Source organism: Rhyacophila brunnea, unplaced genomic scaffold, assembly GCF_057557595.1.
Source record: "Rhyacophila brunnea isolate RB1 unplaced genomic scaffold, BYU_Rbru_1.0 scaffold_4, whole genome shotgun sequence".
NCBI lineage: Eukaryota > Metazoa > Arthropoda > Insecta > Trichoptera > Rhyacophilidae > Rhyacophila > Rhyacophila brunnea.
The window spans coordinates 9531400-9550105 of NW_028233068.1; the positions used below are offsets into that span (position 1 = coordinate 9531400).

The 18706-nt window shown below is 34.4% G+C and overlaps 2 protein-coding genes across 3 annotated transcripts in view; one reads left to right on the top strand and one right to left on the bottom strand.

Moving 5' to 3' along the window:
* LOC147066824 (polyprenol dehydrogenase-like) overlaps window positions 1-18706 on the top strand; it is a 656880-nt gene that overhangs the window by 433738 nt on the left and 204436 nt on the right. The gene's annotated exons all lie outside the window — the stretch shown is intronic.
* Slik (Sterile20-like kinase) overlaps window positions 1-18706 on the bottom strand; it is a 65943-nt gene that overhangs the window by 39152 nt on the left and 8085 nt on the right. For both annotated transcript variants that reach the window (XM_085953626.1, XM_085953625.1), the window contains exons 2-6: window positions 14639-15278; window positions 9698-9871; window positions 3161-3359; window positions 2813-2943; window positions 1496-1675 (exon numbers count right to left, since the gene is read on the bottom strand). In XM_085953626.1, the coding sequence (XP_085809752.1) occupies window positions 1496-1675; window positions 2813-2943; window positions 3161-3359; window positions 9698-9871; window positions 14639-14794 (840 nt within the window). In that variant the 5' untranslated portion in view covers window positions 14795-15278. The remainder of the gene's footprint in view (window positions 1-1495; window positions 1676-2812; window positions 2944-3160; window positions 3360-9697; window positions 9872-14638; window positions 15279-18706) is intronic.

The following is an 18706-nucleotide window of genomic DNA, read 5'->3' on the forward strand; positions in this document are numbered from 1 at the left end:
TAAAACGGAGTTACACAATTTTCTAGTTTCAACGACGATATTTAGGGTTTTATTTCATAATTTTAACTAATTTTAAGTGTAAATATATTTAATTATCCTATTTATAATGTTTTTGTATTGTTTTTATTGTGTAATGTTCTATTAAAATTGACCATTCCTATGACAAGTTGTTTTCTTTACCTTCCCTAAGTTTATAGAGTAGGTAATATTCATCTGCAGTGTTACCTGGTATGTGCATATAGTATATTTTACTTTACAAAATAAAAAAAACGTAAAAAAAAATTTTTTGTCAATAGACTAATACTTCTCTTCCATAAAATCAAAGAAATATTTTTTTTGATGGCTGGTTCTCCCTCGGGTCTCAAGTGGTTATATTAGAATATATTATTATATTCTTAAATAATAATATGTAAATGAATTTTTGTCTAGCAATTTTATTCATCTAGAATTCCATTCCATTGGCAACTTTAATTTACTTTTAAAATTAGTTATGGTAACTCACTGCCATCTGATTGAAACTGACCAAAGTTTTTAGTAACAGATTTTTAGAAATTCATGGTAGATGCCTTTAAATATAAATAGATGGCGTAAAAGTCACATTATATGTGTTATTTAGGCCGAAGACATCGCCTTAAAGATGGTGTTTTTAATTCATTAAGCCCTACCGAACCTAACCATAAAATATCTAAAATTATGTATGGTTTAACGGCATAATTATAGATAAATGAACATTTTTTGATTATTCATTATGGATTGGAATAGGCAGGGTTTAATTGAATTTTTAAATCTAACACACACTATCTATACATTGTAGTCCAAGTTCAATGAAAACAAATACGTTTGACAGACAAAGTTTAGTATGCACCATTTATGTCGGATCTTAACAGACTACCTTCACCCTTCGCCACTGGTATATAGTAATAATTAATAAAACAATACCATCCACCCAAGCACAAATTCAAGTTCTATACATTTGATAATTTATGGAATTAACTTGATGAAAGAATCTAAAATTGTGTTAAGTTTGCTACAGATGAATCTGCAATGCATAATGACTTACAGATAATTTAATCATTATAGTACCCACAATGTAGCTTGTTACTTCGCAAACACGGATATCATTGTCACTTCCCTCCGCGGATTGTTCGACATAACATTTTATGGATGTAAAAAAATGTTATACAATATTATTTGAAAGCGCCTATAGTAGTTTAATATTTATAGATGCTCTCATTGTGGAAGAGAGAGATAGAACATTCGTTTCTGCAAAATTTGACTATATTGGTATTTTTTATTGTCTTAGGTTATTATAATTGATTTTTCTAAGCTAATTTTCATAGCACCCAATTCTGTTATTGCTTAGGCGTGGTAGTTTTGCAATTAGCATTAGTCTTCAAAGTAATGAATGAAAAGAATTATCACTCATTGTCAGTTTTGTTGTCAATCTGACTGATCAGCCAGTCATATAAATATAAAAATTACATTAATCTCTTACCTTGACTAGAGCCTTAGCGATGAAATCGTTGAACTTGAGCGACCACCGGGACGGCTGCTCAAGGGTTGGCGGATCCGATTTCTGGATCTTGAGGAGAACTCTCATCGGAGTCATCTCGTGGTTGGGCGGTTCTATTTGAGCCAGCTCAATCAGGGTGATGCCAAGAGACCAGATGTCCACCTACACATTAAACAGGTTACAAATGAACCTTTATTTACTCACATATTTTAAATATTGACAACGAACCATACAAATGCCTCACTCTGTGCTGAGATAACGTAAAAAAAACTTGTCCTAAAATAACAGCATGGATTAGTCCTTGGACAGTAGCTTAATAGGTAACAAGCATGCAACCCGCAATGTGATATATTTGAATTGGAACTGAGAATTTTCTAATCGTTTCTGAAGCTGTTCCAAATGTGTATTCAAAGAATGTCGCATTCTTAAATTAATCTTTTATATTTATTTAGTCTTCGACAAAAAATAATTAAACGTCCTTGTTATTGCGAGACTAAAAGTAGATAGCATAATATTCCACAAATCAAGTCAATAATTAATTGGCCAATGCCGATAATATTGATATTATATATTTTGTAAAGCTGCAAACATCGGACTCCGAACAAACGAAAGTACAACAAAATACATGCCAGTTTTTCACAGTGCACGAACTAATGATAATAGTAGCCTTATCATTGGTGGCGATGCTTTTAAAACTGTGGAGTCATTTGTTTATCTTGAATCCCTCGTCACAAACACAAGTAATGAAATAAATCACCAGATCGACATCAACAACAGGTACTATTTTAGTCTCCAAATGTTTGAAACTCTCTATAGGAAAACTAAAACAACTTGTCTATAAAACTCTCCTGCACCCAGTATCAATGTATGGATCAGAATCCTGAGCACTCAGCACGCGAGAAAGATGAGGTAAGAGTCCTGAGAATAAAATGTCATTTTGAGGTTGAGGTATAATAAACTGATCATTTTTTATGGGGGCGAAAAGATTACATGCATATAAAAATACACACTGCGTTGGATCAGTCAAGTGCATAAAAAACCAAAGGAGTTACCAGCATGCGGGCTGGGTTGTGTACGCATCCCCCGAGAGCAAGAGAATACCTGGATATTCAAAATTGAGACGGCTGGACTGCACCACAGGAAATTTAAAAATGCTCAGAAAAAGTAACTGGAAAGTGCTGGATTATCCAGGATGGAAAATGTTTTTGTAGTGCCATAAATGATGATATTTCAAGGTCATGGAGTACTTGATGTATTATGTGACAATTATATTAAATAATGAGGGTGAGTTTCTTTTACCTTAAAATCGTAAGGGTTGTCTCTGAAAGTCTCACAGAGAACTACTTCAGGGGCCATCCAGTAAGGAGTGCCGATAAATGTGTCGTGCTTCTGAAGGGTTGATTTATTTTTAGCAGATACACCGAAATCAGCTGAAAACAGAGTTTTAAATTATTATAACAACTTTAATTATAAAAAATAAAACATCAAACTATTTAATACGATCATGTTCTGAGTTCAACCGAAAATAATATTATACATATTATTCAAGCCTTTAAATTAAAAGTAGAGACCTCATTATTCGACCTTCTAAATTCGAACACCGGACGATTGACGGTAGATACATCAATACAAAAAGTAAATTCCTACCGAGCTTGACACCGCCTCCCATAGTCAGCAGAACATTCCCGGCCTTGAGATCCCGATGAATAACTTTGGCCGAATGCAGAAAGGCAAGCCCCCGGCACATCTGCTGGCAGACGTAGGCGATCTGTGTCTCCGTTAAGCCCTTCTCCAGCTCAGCCATCACAGAGTCTAACGCACCTCCATCGCAGTATTCTATCAGCATCTGAAAACAGGAAACGTCCATTATTATATCACCAATGGATCACGCAGACTTCTGTAATGGGAGAGGCAAATTGGTGCAGAATCCCATTTACAAATATGTGGCTTTATATTGTATTATTGCTACACAACAGACATTGTTCAAATCAATATCACACTGTTGAGGCCCTTTTAGATGTCATTTCTGTTGTCCATTCAGTCGAGGTTTCCGTTTTCGTCAGTTCAGTTGGGAAATGGTAATGTATTTTTTATCCACTAAAAATGAATATTATTTCTATAATAAATTTCTAAACATATTGGTTGTTATAATACGGTACCTATATTTGAAGAAATAATATTTCAATCGAAATTCGAAAAGTAGTACGAAAAATACGGCAACATTAAGGCCTGAACAAAAGCGATGCATAAGTGCGAGTGAGAAAGTATTCGGTACCCTTATAATCTCTGCGACACGCGCTGGAGTTAGATAAAAGGTTTACAGATGTGTGAGATGGTTTGCTATGGTGTCACCGCCAAATCTTAGTTTGTTGCATAGCTAAGTGTCGATAACCTGCGAACGCGTGTTGCTAAAATTGATATTTTTTGTGTTAAACATAAAGTCAGTGGTAAATATTTTTAGTTAATTAAGTAGAAAAGATGGTTCTGAGTTGTATTAAAATGTGGTAGCCGTACTGATAAGCAAGAAGATGGTATTACGATTCATAGGTAAATTGATACATGTTCGTGATAATTTATTTGTATATTATTATATATTTTAATATCAAGTGCCCTACTGTTTCTTTAAAATAACTGAAATTATGGATACCTAATGGTTGCATTTTGACCGCTTAAAAATACTATATAACGTAAAAAAAATAGAAAATTATATTTTAATTCTGAGCGTCTAGTGCGAACACTTTGGGCGAACACTAGCGAAATGGTCTATGGCAGTGGTTTCCAAACTTTATGTTACTACGCCTCCCTTTAAAAAAAATTTGATCTTGGCGCCTCCCCTCCTTTATTTCATTAAATAATACAGACTCCCTTTTAAATAGTCAACAATGTACTAATACTAAAATGAAAACAACCTTTTATAGGACTGGTTCTTCTATGTAGTTTATAACTAGCGGCCGTTTTATAAACTATGCATTTGCAAACTGCAAACCTGTGGCTACATTAATTATTGTGTTTTGTGTACTTTTCACGCCTCCCTTTGAAACCCTCCGCGGCTCCCCAGGGAGGCGCGCCTCCCAGTTTGGAAATCACTGGTCTATGCTCTCAAACATTTGTATACAAATGCGTTCGCTCGCCCACAAACCAAATGCACGGCACGCAGATTCATTTAGCAATGCAATAGGTGGCGTCTAGATGTATCTATAGTCTAAGGGCAACATAGTAATTTACACGTCAATTTAACTGGCAACTGATATGATGATTGATGGAAAATCCATCCTGTCTAGTCTCCGTTTTGGTTTCGGTCGGGCGCTTCAGTTTTGCATTTACATGACTGACAGATCGACTAAAATGGAGACTGATTAGACGGCAAAACAGATTGTATTTTTAAAAGCACCTTTTAAAGGACCTACGCATTTATTCTATAAACAAGGCTACTATCGGCCGCTATCGAGGGTAGTTTATCATATTCATGCATAGAGGTATTATAATTGTTACAACAAGTGAGCCGTCTAAACTGTCAAAACTGTCTATCTCTTTCAAAAAGTTAAGACAGCCAAGAGAGTAGCTGTTAAAAAAGGCACTTTTTGACAGTTCGGACGGTTAACTTATTGTTTCAATTAACCGCCTTAATACATAAATATGATAAACTACCCTCGATAGCCGCCGATAGCAGCCTTGTGTATAAAATAGATGCGCTGAAATGCCTACAAATACATATTTTACTACAATCTGGATGCGATAGATGAAAGTTATCTTCATTTGCAATGTAACAATTGGTATTTGCCCGGTTTTTCTGATAAATCGCTGTATCATACATCCTGCAACATAGATAGAATTCTGATGTTCTCTGGCATTTTAATAATAATATCGTGGGCAGAATACTGACATAATTTAAAATGAAAATCTGATTCATTAATAATACTGATATCGCTTCACTACTGTCCGTCCGATCAGTATGAACTTCACTGTATGAAAAATAGAATTTCTTCTTTTTGGCACTACACCCCGGGATGGACCTTGGCTGCCTTAAACACATTCCTTCAGTCGCCATCTCCGGTCGATCACTCCTGGCGCTCGTAAGCAGTTCTGTACACCGAAGTCGTGGTCTTCCCACACTCTATTTTCCATCTAGACAATAAAACGTGAGGCAGTTCGTCGGTGCTTGTTCGTACACTCATTAAAGTGCTCATAATAATAGCGACGTTGTCATATGAAATCCTCACAGATGGGGACAAGGATCTTTCGCAAGATTCTACACTCATCTGTAGCTTCTGGGAATAGGTTGATATTTTTGTTTTATAATGCGGAGTATTTAAGATGCCTATATAAACCATTATGGCATGGCAATGTTGGCACTTATGATTCTCTTTTAATACCCATATTACAACCGGTTTTGAACTGTGATCTGAGGTAGACAAAATCATCAAACGTCTTGAAGCATTCGTGAGTTTTATATGTGGGATTTTCCATGACTTAATTTAAGAAAGAATTCTACTTTCTGCTTGGCTGACGAACAAAGATCCTCATCAATGGTAGACAATTGGGTCAACAACTACACCTACACTTTGTAAATTAGACGAGACAAGCGTGCCAACGCGGTTTTAATAACCTATTTGGCCAAATCTAATTTAGCAAGCCCCGAAACACCACCATAGTCATGTTTTGAGGGTGTTCGCTTCCGGACTGCCATTTTTGACACCATTAAAGGCATGATGGATAGCAAGAAGTGTACACATTAAAGAAGTCAGCACAGTGACGGCAAATGATATATAGTTTTCTTTCTGAGAAATGTTTCAAATGGTATAGTAAGTATATTCTTTGATGGGTCAAAAGGACACAGCTGAAGGCGGTTTTGATTACAGAAGAGATTCATCTATACACCGATAAATTTGGAAGAGAGAGGAAAGATTTGAAAATGCAAAAAGAAAACCTCTATATAATTCGTGTCCAGAAATTTGTGCATATGCAGTTCGCTGTATCACACTACACCGTGAAATGTTATATCGGAAATATATGGTCGTATATTAAAGACCGTCCAACCTCTTTGGGTCATATAAAATTCATGTCTAAATAAAACACGGTTCCTGTCGGTTTACAGGAAGCCAGCGGCAAACAAATTTTGAAAATAGCTGATATACTGGATTATTTGTTAGGTTAGGTTAGGTTTTCATTCTTGAATTCATGAATTTTGCCAAAATTGGCCATGAAAATTGAATTAATATTCATAATTGAATCTAATAAAATTGGAGACCGTATACATAGTATACGGTCATGTATACGGTCATCGCTTTTCGATAGAAAGCTCACAGCGAACTGTGCTATGGTGAAATGTTTTACATACAATTTATATGTAACCATAAAATTAGATGAAAAATAATATGTCAATTACATACAAACTACAATTACATTTTCAACATGAAATACTTTAAATTTTGATTTAACGTTTTGCCCAATTGATCTGAAAGCTTAACTTTATTGTTATTATCATGTAAAATAGTGTTCCAGTCAGATATAACCATGTGCCATCATGGTACTGAAGATAAAACATTGAAGCTTGCAATGATAAGATCTAGACTTCAGTCTGGCAACACCAACATGACATTCGAATAATTTGACTAGTGGATATTTTTAAGTTGTCTCTACTAATGAGTTAAACCAACAAAGATTGGAGAGGAAAGGAAGAGAAATAATAATATTCGGCAGTAAAGGTGAGTCAGCCAGCTGTGCTGTTTGCTCGTCAATGTTAATATTTGCGCACACTCTAATAATAAAATCTTACGCTATCAAAATACTAACGTAGGAGGCAGACGCACAGATAAGGAAAATATTTCGGTTTCCCACAAACCACTTCCTGCGTAATATTTCATGCCTACATTTTAGTGCAATGTATTAGATCACACTATGTACTACAGATAGGACTGTTTGAATAGAACATTGTTATCCTACATAGAACCAATATATTATGTATTTAGTAATGACAATTTGGCAAGAATGCAACAATACAAACATTTAATTCATTTAAGAGAAACACGAGATGACCTACATTATTTTTAATACTGAATACAATTCAAAAAAATACTGCATAGTGAAACTATATATACCCATTAAGTGCCAGGAGGTTTTGTATGGCGGCAAGGCCGCGAATTTTTTAGCAAAATAACCCTTTCTTTTTTTAAATATATTGAAAGTTTATCACCAATCATGTCTCATTATTGGACCAGTATTCTTCCAAATTTTAAATTATTCAAAACAAACGCCAGAGACTGGCATTCTGTCTTCAAAGACAGGGCGAATAAGTCTGCGTTTTTTGTATGGCCGGCACTGTATGCCCGGCGATATCCGCGGACTAGTTCGCTTTGGCACAGAACCATGAATAAAATACATAGATACGATTTTGAACTTGCAGGAATTAAGCAGGGCTAATGTGATTGATTACTCAGACAATTGCTATTTTCAACTGTGTTTTCATAAAATTGCATTTATTTCTCTCGTCCGGCGCCACCTACGGCTTATGTCTTGTTTCGTGCCAAAACTATCGAATCTCAGGGTAATATGTCTATAAAAGATATATATATATGTTTATAAAAATCCAAACATAAAAATCCTGTGAATTTGATTGAGCATTTATATATTATGTGAAAATGAAGTTAGAAAAGGGACTAGGTAGCTGCACGCCATTTTGCATAACAGATTCATTTCTACTAAAAATCACACCTGTTCAGAGATTTATTTGTCAGGGTCGTACTGACATCAAAATGTCTTTTCTCTAAAAAAAAAGTTTTTAAACAATGAACCACCATAAAAAAAATGTTCGATCCTAAATTTTTAAGAGGAATAGTTATTAGCCATTCGCCCAACCCATTGGCTCCTTGTACTGGATCAAATGCATTTTGAAAAAGTTGCATGTTCTTGACCAAACACGGTTTCATATTTATACGATACACGCTGGCGAACGTTTGTGAACCTATAAAATTGCAACTAAAATGTACATAAGTAACCAATGAAAGATGTTGACACCACGTGACCAGTTTCCCTTTTTATTTACAAACAATGCTGCTAATATTTCTATAGTTATCAATTTAATCATAATAAATACTTTGCCATACAAAAAGTTCATAATAATATTACGACCTCTATAAGAATTGATCTTCCAATACAAAGTATTTTACCACGTTTCATTTTAAATATGCTATACCATCAATGACATATTGAAAGTCAACGACATGACCATAACAGTACCCAAGATGTAGACCTGAAAAATTTATGCGCATCTCAGACACAAAAAGAGGAAGAAGACGAAAACAATAATTTATTACTTTACGACACTAAACACTTTTGACATAGATCTGCATATTTGAGGGAATGTTCGAGGACATCATTCATTATCCAGCAACGCTCGTTGATAATATGATAATGATAAGACGGTAAAGCAATAACAGCTGATCACTTATTATGAGTAACTACGGACAGACATCATAAGTAGGAGTTATTAACCGCCATGTAAATTGACAATTGACACTTGGCCTTTTGGAATTGGACGGAATTGGAGAAAAAAAACTTTGCACATATTCTTTAGATCCACTGTCTCACGACCGGAGAGAGTTCAGTGAGAAATTCATACACTTTGACGTGTCATCGGCATCAGTAATTATGATGACTCCATCAGCATATTATAGATACGTATGCTTTTCCTACGGTTACCATATCGTGGTCATTATAAAATCGGACACATAACATAGTTTATATTATGTTAAGTTTTTAGGCTAAAAGAAAAATACTTAAATACAATTCAAATAATTTTTTTAATACCTATTAATCCTTTCAACGCGGACGGTACACCTGTACACTAATTAATTGGCCATTCGATATAATTAGCATGTTATTTAAATGCGGTAATCAAATAGTAATTAAATGCTCCGCGGTCAACAAAGTTAAGTAAATTCGTATTTTTACCTTTCTGGGCCTATTCATACTCCGATGATTATATTTTTTAGTAAAACTTTCTGGTCTGAATTGCTGCATATAGATCAGTTTACAACGACGAGTTTACCAGTTTATGGCCACATACAGAAATGTCAATGTTAAGTTAGCCAACTAAGACGTTCCTATTAAACACATCGCTTGGTTTTATTACCGCCGCTAAGTCGCCGATTTCAATAGCGTAATGTTAAGGTGTGTGAAACTCACCCATAGCTTCTGGTCAATAAAGAAGGCCTCGTGAAGCTCGACAACGTTGGGATGCTTGCATTCGCTGAGGATGTCGATCTCGATCATGAAGTCGGCCAGATCGTCTTCTCCCTCCAGCAGGCACATCTTGGCCGCTGCCAGTCTCCCACTCGCCCTGCCCTGTGCTTTGTATACCTGAAAATTTAAACATCATTGTTGTTAATCTTTCTTTAACTTGTTAGATGGGTTGGGGTCGGATTTGGAGTCGTTTTTTGTTTAAATAACTCCACAATTCTGGTTTAATTATACTAAAATAAGTTGAATGTTGCCAGTAAATTAAATAAACCTTTTATTAAAACCTTTTTATTTATATCAAATCGAGCTTCAATATTGGGACCATACCTAAATAAAATTTGATAGAAATAAAAAGGATTTCAAGTTATACACATTTATATTTTTATAAAAATCGATGTTTTTTAAAATAAATATGAAAAATAACAAAACTATAAATTAGTCAAAAATCTCTTAGACAATGCTTAGAAAACTTAAGGCCATGCATTAGTTGAGGCACGGTCTAAAAAGATCGTTGCTAGGCGATGTGCGGATTGCGGGTCGCGGGTGCAAAAGACGCCTGTCAAACGAAATATTATTTCTCATATAAATCCAACATACGTCCATTTTATGTTCTGTTTATTATTCTATTAGTAACAATAATAATATATTCATAGACATGTTTTCTTTTTAAAGTAAATGGGTAACGTTTTTAGTCATCTTTACACGATTTTAGAATTAATTGGCCCGTCGCCATCACGCAGCAAAGTGACGTATATCCGAGTCGACGTTCTCTCAATGAATGCGAAGCGAGTACAAAATTTCGTCGCGCGTACAGTTGAAAATTATTTGGCGTTTCACTGATGCGTCACCTTAATAAACTAAATTTTAATAATAAACATGACCATAAAATATATGCAATAATATAATAATAGTTTAACGATAACGACATTTAATTACATTTTTTACAATAAATTGTAAGTTTATCTTTGACTTGAAATAAAAAATATTTTTCTTTTTAATGTTTTCATGTACATATTTATTAACAAACACAGTTGAAAGTAAACTATCAAAAAAATGTTTCAAATTGCAAGCTTCGTATTTTTTCCGCTGGGTGCCTCTGGTAGGTAAAGACATCGCCTTAAACTAATGCACTTGCATGGATTTACTGGCAGCAATAGTGCGTATTTTAAACTATCGTGACAATAACACTGTTTAAACGTAAAAGTGCAGACCGTCTCTCCAATCTCATTCTTCAAAAGTAGGTGAGACGCTATGTTGTCATTTTATGGTACTATTTGACAAGTAGTGAAAATCGGTTAACCTCAAAATGAGTATAGTTCGTTTTTTTGCCGGCAAGTTCGCCACTATTGTTCTACTGCACTGGCGCAGATCGAAAAAATCCCTACTGTCACCTGAAAATTCAGAAGCTACTAAACTTTTTTGATTCATGCATGCAAGCTTGCAACTGCAGGATAATACATGTTTACCCGTACATTTTCTTGTCATGGCCGCGATAATAATTACTGTCAACAGTAGATCCATGCATGTGTAAATGGGGTATGACCATAAAATTAGTTGTAAGTCATTTTGAACTCCAGATTCATTTATAGAAAATTTCACACTGTTATCTTCCACATCTCAATACCATAGTTCAATAGTGAAATAACTCAAAAAACATTAAGACGGTACTTCAGTGAAACGGCTAATAATATTCAACTATAGGTGCGACGAAATTTTGGACTGACTGGCAATCGGAGAGCGAAAGTCGAGCTGTGAACACGTCAATTTGTTTTGTGATGGCGACGGGGGAATTAATTCTTAAATCGTGTAAAGATGAGTAAAAAACGTTACCCATTTACTTGGAAAAGAGAACATGTAAATGAATATATTTTTATTATTAGTAATAGAACAATAAACATAACATTAAATGGACGCATGTTGACTTTTTATGACAAATTATGTTTTATTCTACACGCGTCATTTGCACAATCTTCGCGTCGCGTAGTCACGATCGTTTTAGACCGTGCCCCAGCTGAAGTATACCCTTAATAATGGCATTAGAAATTTTTGTTCAAATTGAGGCATTCCAAAAATCTGCCGGCTATGTACTGCTACCAATGAATGCCGTATAATTGTGGTACTGAAATGGAAAGCGACCACTATGGTTAGGGTTTTGGAGAAACCCAAGACCCAAATCGAATTGTGATAAAAACTAGTACTTATTGAAGTTAACAAAAGATGCTTCAGTCCTAATTGACTAACTAAAATCACCAAGCAATCTAGTTTGATCTCTGCGTTATCAATGTTATCATTTAAATGATAAAGGCGAAGGTTTAAACCACTTTTTATCTTTGTCCCATCTCTCCAGAGTGAGTAAATAATATGTGATAATCTTTCAATAGAGAGATATACCTACAGAAAATGACTGACATATTGTTTCATTTAATTTGATTTCAAGTAAATTAATCCGAATATGGTACTCATGCATGATTGATACAAAACCATCCACGGATATACATTTCTACATTAAGGGGGGACATGCTCGTCGAAGGTCAAAATTGAGTTTTTATTGTATTTTCAAACCATGATCCTGGACACTCCTTAAACGTTGTAGATAATCTATTTATATAATTTTGAAGCCTTATTATCCTTTATAGTTATTTTAAACATTTGATGACTGCATAAAGTATTTTTGTTACATAAAATAGTATTCTTTTAAACCTCTCGCTCTAATGTTTTAGAATATAGTCATATTTCGGTACATAACTGTGCAGTGGTGTTAAGATTTTTTATATTTATTAATTTTTAAACGCATTTATAAAACCATTAGCATAATTTATTACGAGATAATTTTTGTAAAATATTCACGATAACAAATTATATTGATAATCTCTGTGATCCCAAATTTGACAAGAATTAGGCATTTTATTATTCAAAAAATCGGCAAGATTAACACATTTGAAGATGATTCTAAAGATATTTATTATAAGCTATGTTTTTGACCATTCAAGTGTGATAAACATCTTATGAATAATGATTGCTTTATAATAATTATTGACCTAAGAATAAGGTAGTGTTTTTTTGAAATACGCCATTTCTTTTGTCATTCCCCAGTGGTTAAGCTACAACATACGGCCGTAGCCATAAATTGACAAACTATAATTGAAGTAGGGAGTAAAATGATATTGACGCGCGTGTTTGAACATGAACCGTTTAAAAAAAAAATAAAAAAAAAATCGGTTAGGTACATGTTCAAACACGCGCGTTAACATAATTTTACTCCCTACTTCAATTATAGTTTGTCAATTTATGGCTACGGCCGTATGTTGTAGCTTAACCACTAGGGAATGACAAAAGAAATGGCGTATTTCAAAAAAACACTACCTTATTCTTAGGTCAATAATTATTATAAAGCAATCATTATTCATAAGATTTTTATCACACTTGAATGGTCAAAAACATAGCTTATAATAAGTATCTTTAGAATCATCTTCAAATGTGTTAATCTTGCCGATTTTTTGAATAATAAAATGCCTAATTCTTGTCAAATTTGGGATCACAGAGATTATCACTATAATTTTTTATCGTGAATATTTTACAAAAATTATCTCGTAATAAATTATACTAATGGTTTTATAAATGCGTTTAAAAATTAATAAATGTAAAAAATCTTAACACCACTGCACAGTTCTGTACCGAAATATGACTATATTCTAAAACATTAGAGCGAGAGGTTTAAAAGAATACTATTTTATGTAACAAAAATACTTCATGCAGTCATCAAATGTGTAAAATAACTATAAAGGATAATAAGGTTTCAAAATTATATAAATAGATTATCTACAACGTTTAAGGAGTGTCCAGGATCATGGTTTGAAAATACAATAAAAACTCAATTTTGACCTTCGACGAGCATGTCCCCCCTTAAGCGTCAATTACATTGAGCTTTTTTACGAGCTGCTTATTGGCGAATTTAAAAGCGGGCGGTTCAGCTACTGCGACTTCATGATTACACACAAAACTTTCCATTCGCTGATAAGCCACAAGCCAGCGAGCGATTTTGACGGAACGTAGTTCGTTTTTTTACCGGGAGGTCGCTACGCTCCATAACAATGTTTCCATTAAACGTCAAAAATGTAAATTTCAAAATGAGTAGTTCGTTTTTCCACCACCATCGCTCTACTGCGCAGACGCAGTAAGCCCACACGCCGGCGTGTAGTGTGAAAAGTTGACCGGCTTTCAACTTTTCTAGGTGGAGTGTTTACAACCTGCTTATTAGCTTATTCGATGATTACACTGGGCGAATTTACAGGCAGATTATAAATTTGCCAATAATCAGCTCATAAAAAAGCTCAATGTAATTGACGCTTTAGATATTATTATAGGTGTCGATAAATAAAACTCACTAAAAATTTATATTATGATAGATAACTTCTTAATTTCTGAGAAAACAGAATTAGCACTAGAATGTGTCTGAATGACAATGTGTTTTTAGATAGTGTATGGTCTAAAGATGTTGAAAAAAACCTTCTTTTTCCAGATGAAATCTTCTGTAGTTACCTATCAAATTACTGAAACAAATTTCAGTCAGTCATAAGCGCCATTTTTCTTCACAACACACAATGAATGCCTTTCTGATTCTTCGAAGTTTGTATAAAAATTAGTTGCCATGGAGTGCTTATTCAGCTTCACTTTTATGCATAGGCTCCATCTCTGTCAGGGAACACAAAAATAATGGCAAGTGTTTTACCTTGTAAGCATACATAAATATTGTACATAGAAAGTCAGCTAAATACCCATCACGGTCGTGACGAGACGGACGTCTACCTTATAGTGAGGGACACCTGTGTTTAATAGGACAACATACAATATGTGAAAGTATGGCTTTGATAAGTGAAAGAAACAAACCTTTCCAAAGGCTCCATCGCCGAGCTCGCCAATCATCTCCCAGTATTCATCAGGACTGCAGTCCATCCTGATGTTGTTGAAGACCCTCTTCTTCTTGGCGTCATGGCCCCCGCCGCCAAGGTGCAGGACCTTCTTCAAATTATTGAAAAAGGACATCCTGTCGCGCTTTAACTTAACATTCAACTTTAAAACGTACGTCAATTGCAACGAATACACGCCACTTCACAAAAACTAAAATAACAGGGACAATTTATTGGTTAGAGTTTGTAATATTTGAAAAATATCAACAGTATATCACACACAAGCCTTATTTTGCTAGTTAATTAAGTATCACTTGAACAATATATTAACACGATTTATCGGCGAGTACGTTTATCGTTTGAGGCCTCGCAGAATTGATTATCGGTAGAAGAACTTCGATTATAACACAAACAATATCGTTTTTTGTAGGTCAAATATCCACCACAAACTCCCGTTCGAGAGACCGCCTTCGAATGAAGACGGTAATTTATCGGTCTGTCGGTGCACCGGTTAAATGTGAAAGTGGCCCTAAGCGTCAGGGCCTGAGGCGGGCCTCCAAGCAAGGAGTTTGCGCCGCTTCATTGGAACACCATCACTCGAGGGGAATGAAGAACGGCATCTGTAACAAATAATCATAACAATGAGTATAATGCATGGCGTTGTAGGTAATTGTAAGCCCAGTCGCACATTGAAAATCGTCTAGACTGGGATAAATCATAAATCAAAACTGAACACAACATGCAACTTTCTGTGGATATAGGCAAGGCCTTGCGAGGACGCGAAAATGAATGACGAAGTGCGACGTATTATGTTTCATGTTATTATGTTTTGTAAATGCCAACAAAATTATATCGACATATTCAACATGCTGCAGTCGAGACGAATTAAGATATTATGCGAGCCGGCTAAACCAGACAGAGAGACAAAATCAAGAGTACCATTGATTTTCCACTGACAGGCTGTGACGCTGAATGCCAAGGGGGGTTAACCAAGCCGTAAAAAAATTGTTTAACGCCAAATCATCTGGATTATGATACAATCATCGAGGTCACACCGTCGACAAAGATGAGTTACATGTATGACACGGTGCACCATATAGCAATATCTAACAATCTATCAATCAAGAATGGCACTACACATGTCATATTATAACGGTCTCGATTAGTAGTAAGTAAGCAACCATCGTAGTCTGGTGTGCAAAGCAATGGCTTCTTTTCTCATCCAGGGGCTCCAGATTCAATTCCTAGTGGGGCCACAAAATGTCTATGTGATTGTCTCAAAGTCTTGATGTTTCGGTGATTATTTCGTACTACTGTCATTGAGTCTCATGGCCTGTTATAGTGGGAAAAAGAAGAAAAATCACTAATCATTCTTATTTTGACCATGTCTGATCCTAATAGGATCACAGAGTGGAACAGATTTTATTTTTACGAGAAATGGATGTTAGCCACTTGCTCAACCTATTGCGAGGGCTTAGTGTCAAACAACACTATCTACAAAAGTGCAACTTTACAGGAGAGCCAAAAATCGTTATTTTAGATTCTTGTAACTCAACAAGGGAAATGTTTATTTAAAACCTAATGTTAATATTTTATAATTTATTGTGTATTGTACATTTATCTTGCTTATGATGATGTTAAAATTTATAGGGATAGTTTTTAAAAAATATGAAAACAAGGGTAACTTATGTAGTTAGCGTTAAACTTTACTGACGATTTAATAAGAAATTAGAAAAGATTGACATAACGTTGTTTGACTATCATGTAGCCGTAAATGTAAAATATTGTTATCTCAAAAAAAAAAAAAAAAAACACTTTTTTGTAGATAACGTTGTCTGACTTTAAGCACTCGATTGGTTCCTAACTTCAAACACAAATTGAAAAACAATATGTGAATTTGTCAGACCCAGGATTCAAATTTGGGACTCACGATATTATAAGCTAACGCACAAGCCGCTCGGCCATCGTGGCGGCAATCATCATATTATACATTCTACCTATTCCATTAGGATTTGTCTGTCATGGGATAAAGCCAATAAACACAGCTCTTGCTACATCGTGTCTGGAAACTTGTACGTATGCAGTTCGCTGTATCACACTTCACCGTGAAATGTTGTATCGGAAATATATGGCCGTATATTAAAGACCATCCAACATCTCTGGGTTGTATAGTACTGACATAATATTCATGTCTAAATAAAACACGGTTCTTGTCGGTTTACACTTTACAGGAAGCCAGCAGCGAACAAATTTTGAAAATAGCCGATATACTGAATTATTTATTTGTTAGATTAGGATAGGTCTTCATTCTTGAATTCATGAATTTTACCAAAATCAGCTACGAAAATTGAATTAATGTTCATATTGAATATAGTAAAATTGGAGACCGTATGGTATACGGTCATCTCTTTCTGATAAGAAAGCTCACTGCGAACTGTGTCACTGAAATTTTTTACGTACAATTTACATGTAACCCTTGCCACATATTTAATTTTTTTTAGCAAATTATTAGAGGAATGGTTTTATTATAATAGTATAAAATATTAAACAGACATTTACATCACAGTTAGAGTGGGTCGTAATTCAATAAAATCGTTTCGAAAATCACTTAACTCGAGTTCTACGTCAGATGTTCTCCCATGCGACACGGTATTGAATATTTACCCAGACTATCTTCCAATAAGGAAGATTAAACGAGAGAATATTGCATATCCACGTCAAGTAAGCATTCTTTGAATCACTTTTATACAATTACGACCCACCGCAAACACACATTATAACATATCCGGGTAAGCATTCTTTAAAATTTAAATCAACCTACTGTACACGTCTTATATCCAGGTAAATAAAGTTGATTTACTCTTATTGAATTTGATTGTACATATTTTGATACACTATCAGAAATATTTTGATAACATCATGATAAGTTATGGCACAAAAAAATATTTAACTTAAAAAGTGTTTAAAACAGAACAGTCAGAGGAAAAATAAAACATTCATTTTTGTCATATCTATTTATTAATTAAATACCTACTTATAAAACTTAAACGAAATATATATAAGTAAATATCGTGGGTATTCTGCGAAAAAGCACTAAGTCAAATTTTTGCTGTTTTGACTTAATGATGAGGTAATCTTATTAAGAGTACGCTCTATAGTCTACAAAAACACACAGTCATATCTATAAAACTGGCGAAGATAATTTATGTTATAAGTCAAAAAGACATACATCAATTCAGAGAAAAGGCACTAAAGGGACTTAGTGCATTTGCTTCTCTCATTCTCAGGCTATATTCACAAAATTCTGCGTGCGAAACTGCACTAAGTCATACTCAAAGCAATATCGCAGAAAGGAATTTGCCTTTTATATGTATAAAACAAGTTAAGACCGTCCAAACTTTCAAACTCGATTATCTCAAAACTAGTATTTTTGACTTAATGCTTATTCGCAGAATACCCACGATATATAAGTAAATATTTAAGTAATATTTTTCAATTTTTAAGTGAAATCATCAACTGTTTATTAGACCAATACACAATTTTTTACAAAACCGACATTTTGGCAATTATGCAGCTGCTAGATTTACCATAGGTTAGCACCATTTCCAGTAAAACCATTTAAATGATTAAATTTGGGAAAATACAAGATATGCACAACGGTGACACTGTTCTGTTTTGTCGGGTTACCATTTCTGTTGACCCAAAGTGCGAAATAAGGTATGCTTCGTGATAAATTGCTATGATTTAAAAATATCAATAAAATCTCACATGCACTCAATGACAAATCTGCATGTTTATAATTATTATTAATGATTGTTATCATTTGATTCTTCTAAATCTATCCCATTAATAAGCCAATGATATATGTGGGTACATTGCACTAACTAAAATGTAGTGAGGAACAAGTTTAATAATAATAAACAAACGTCATGGCAATTGCTGTTCATTCTCTCCCACCCACATAAGATTTGCGTAGAAAGAAAAAGAAATAGTTGTATCACTTTATATGTAACTATCATTTTGTACTGACCGATACAAAGTTGATCAC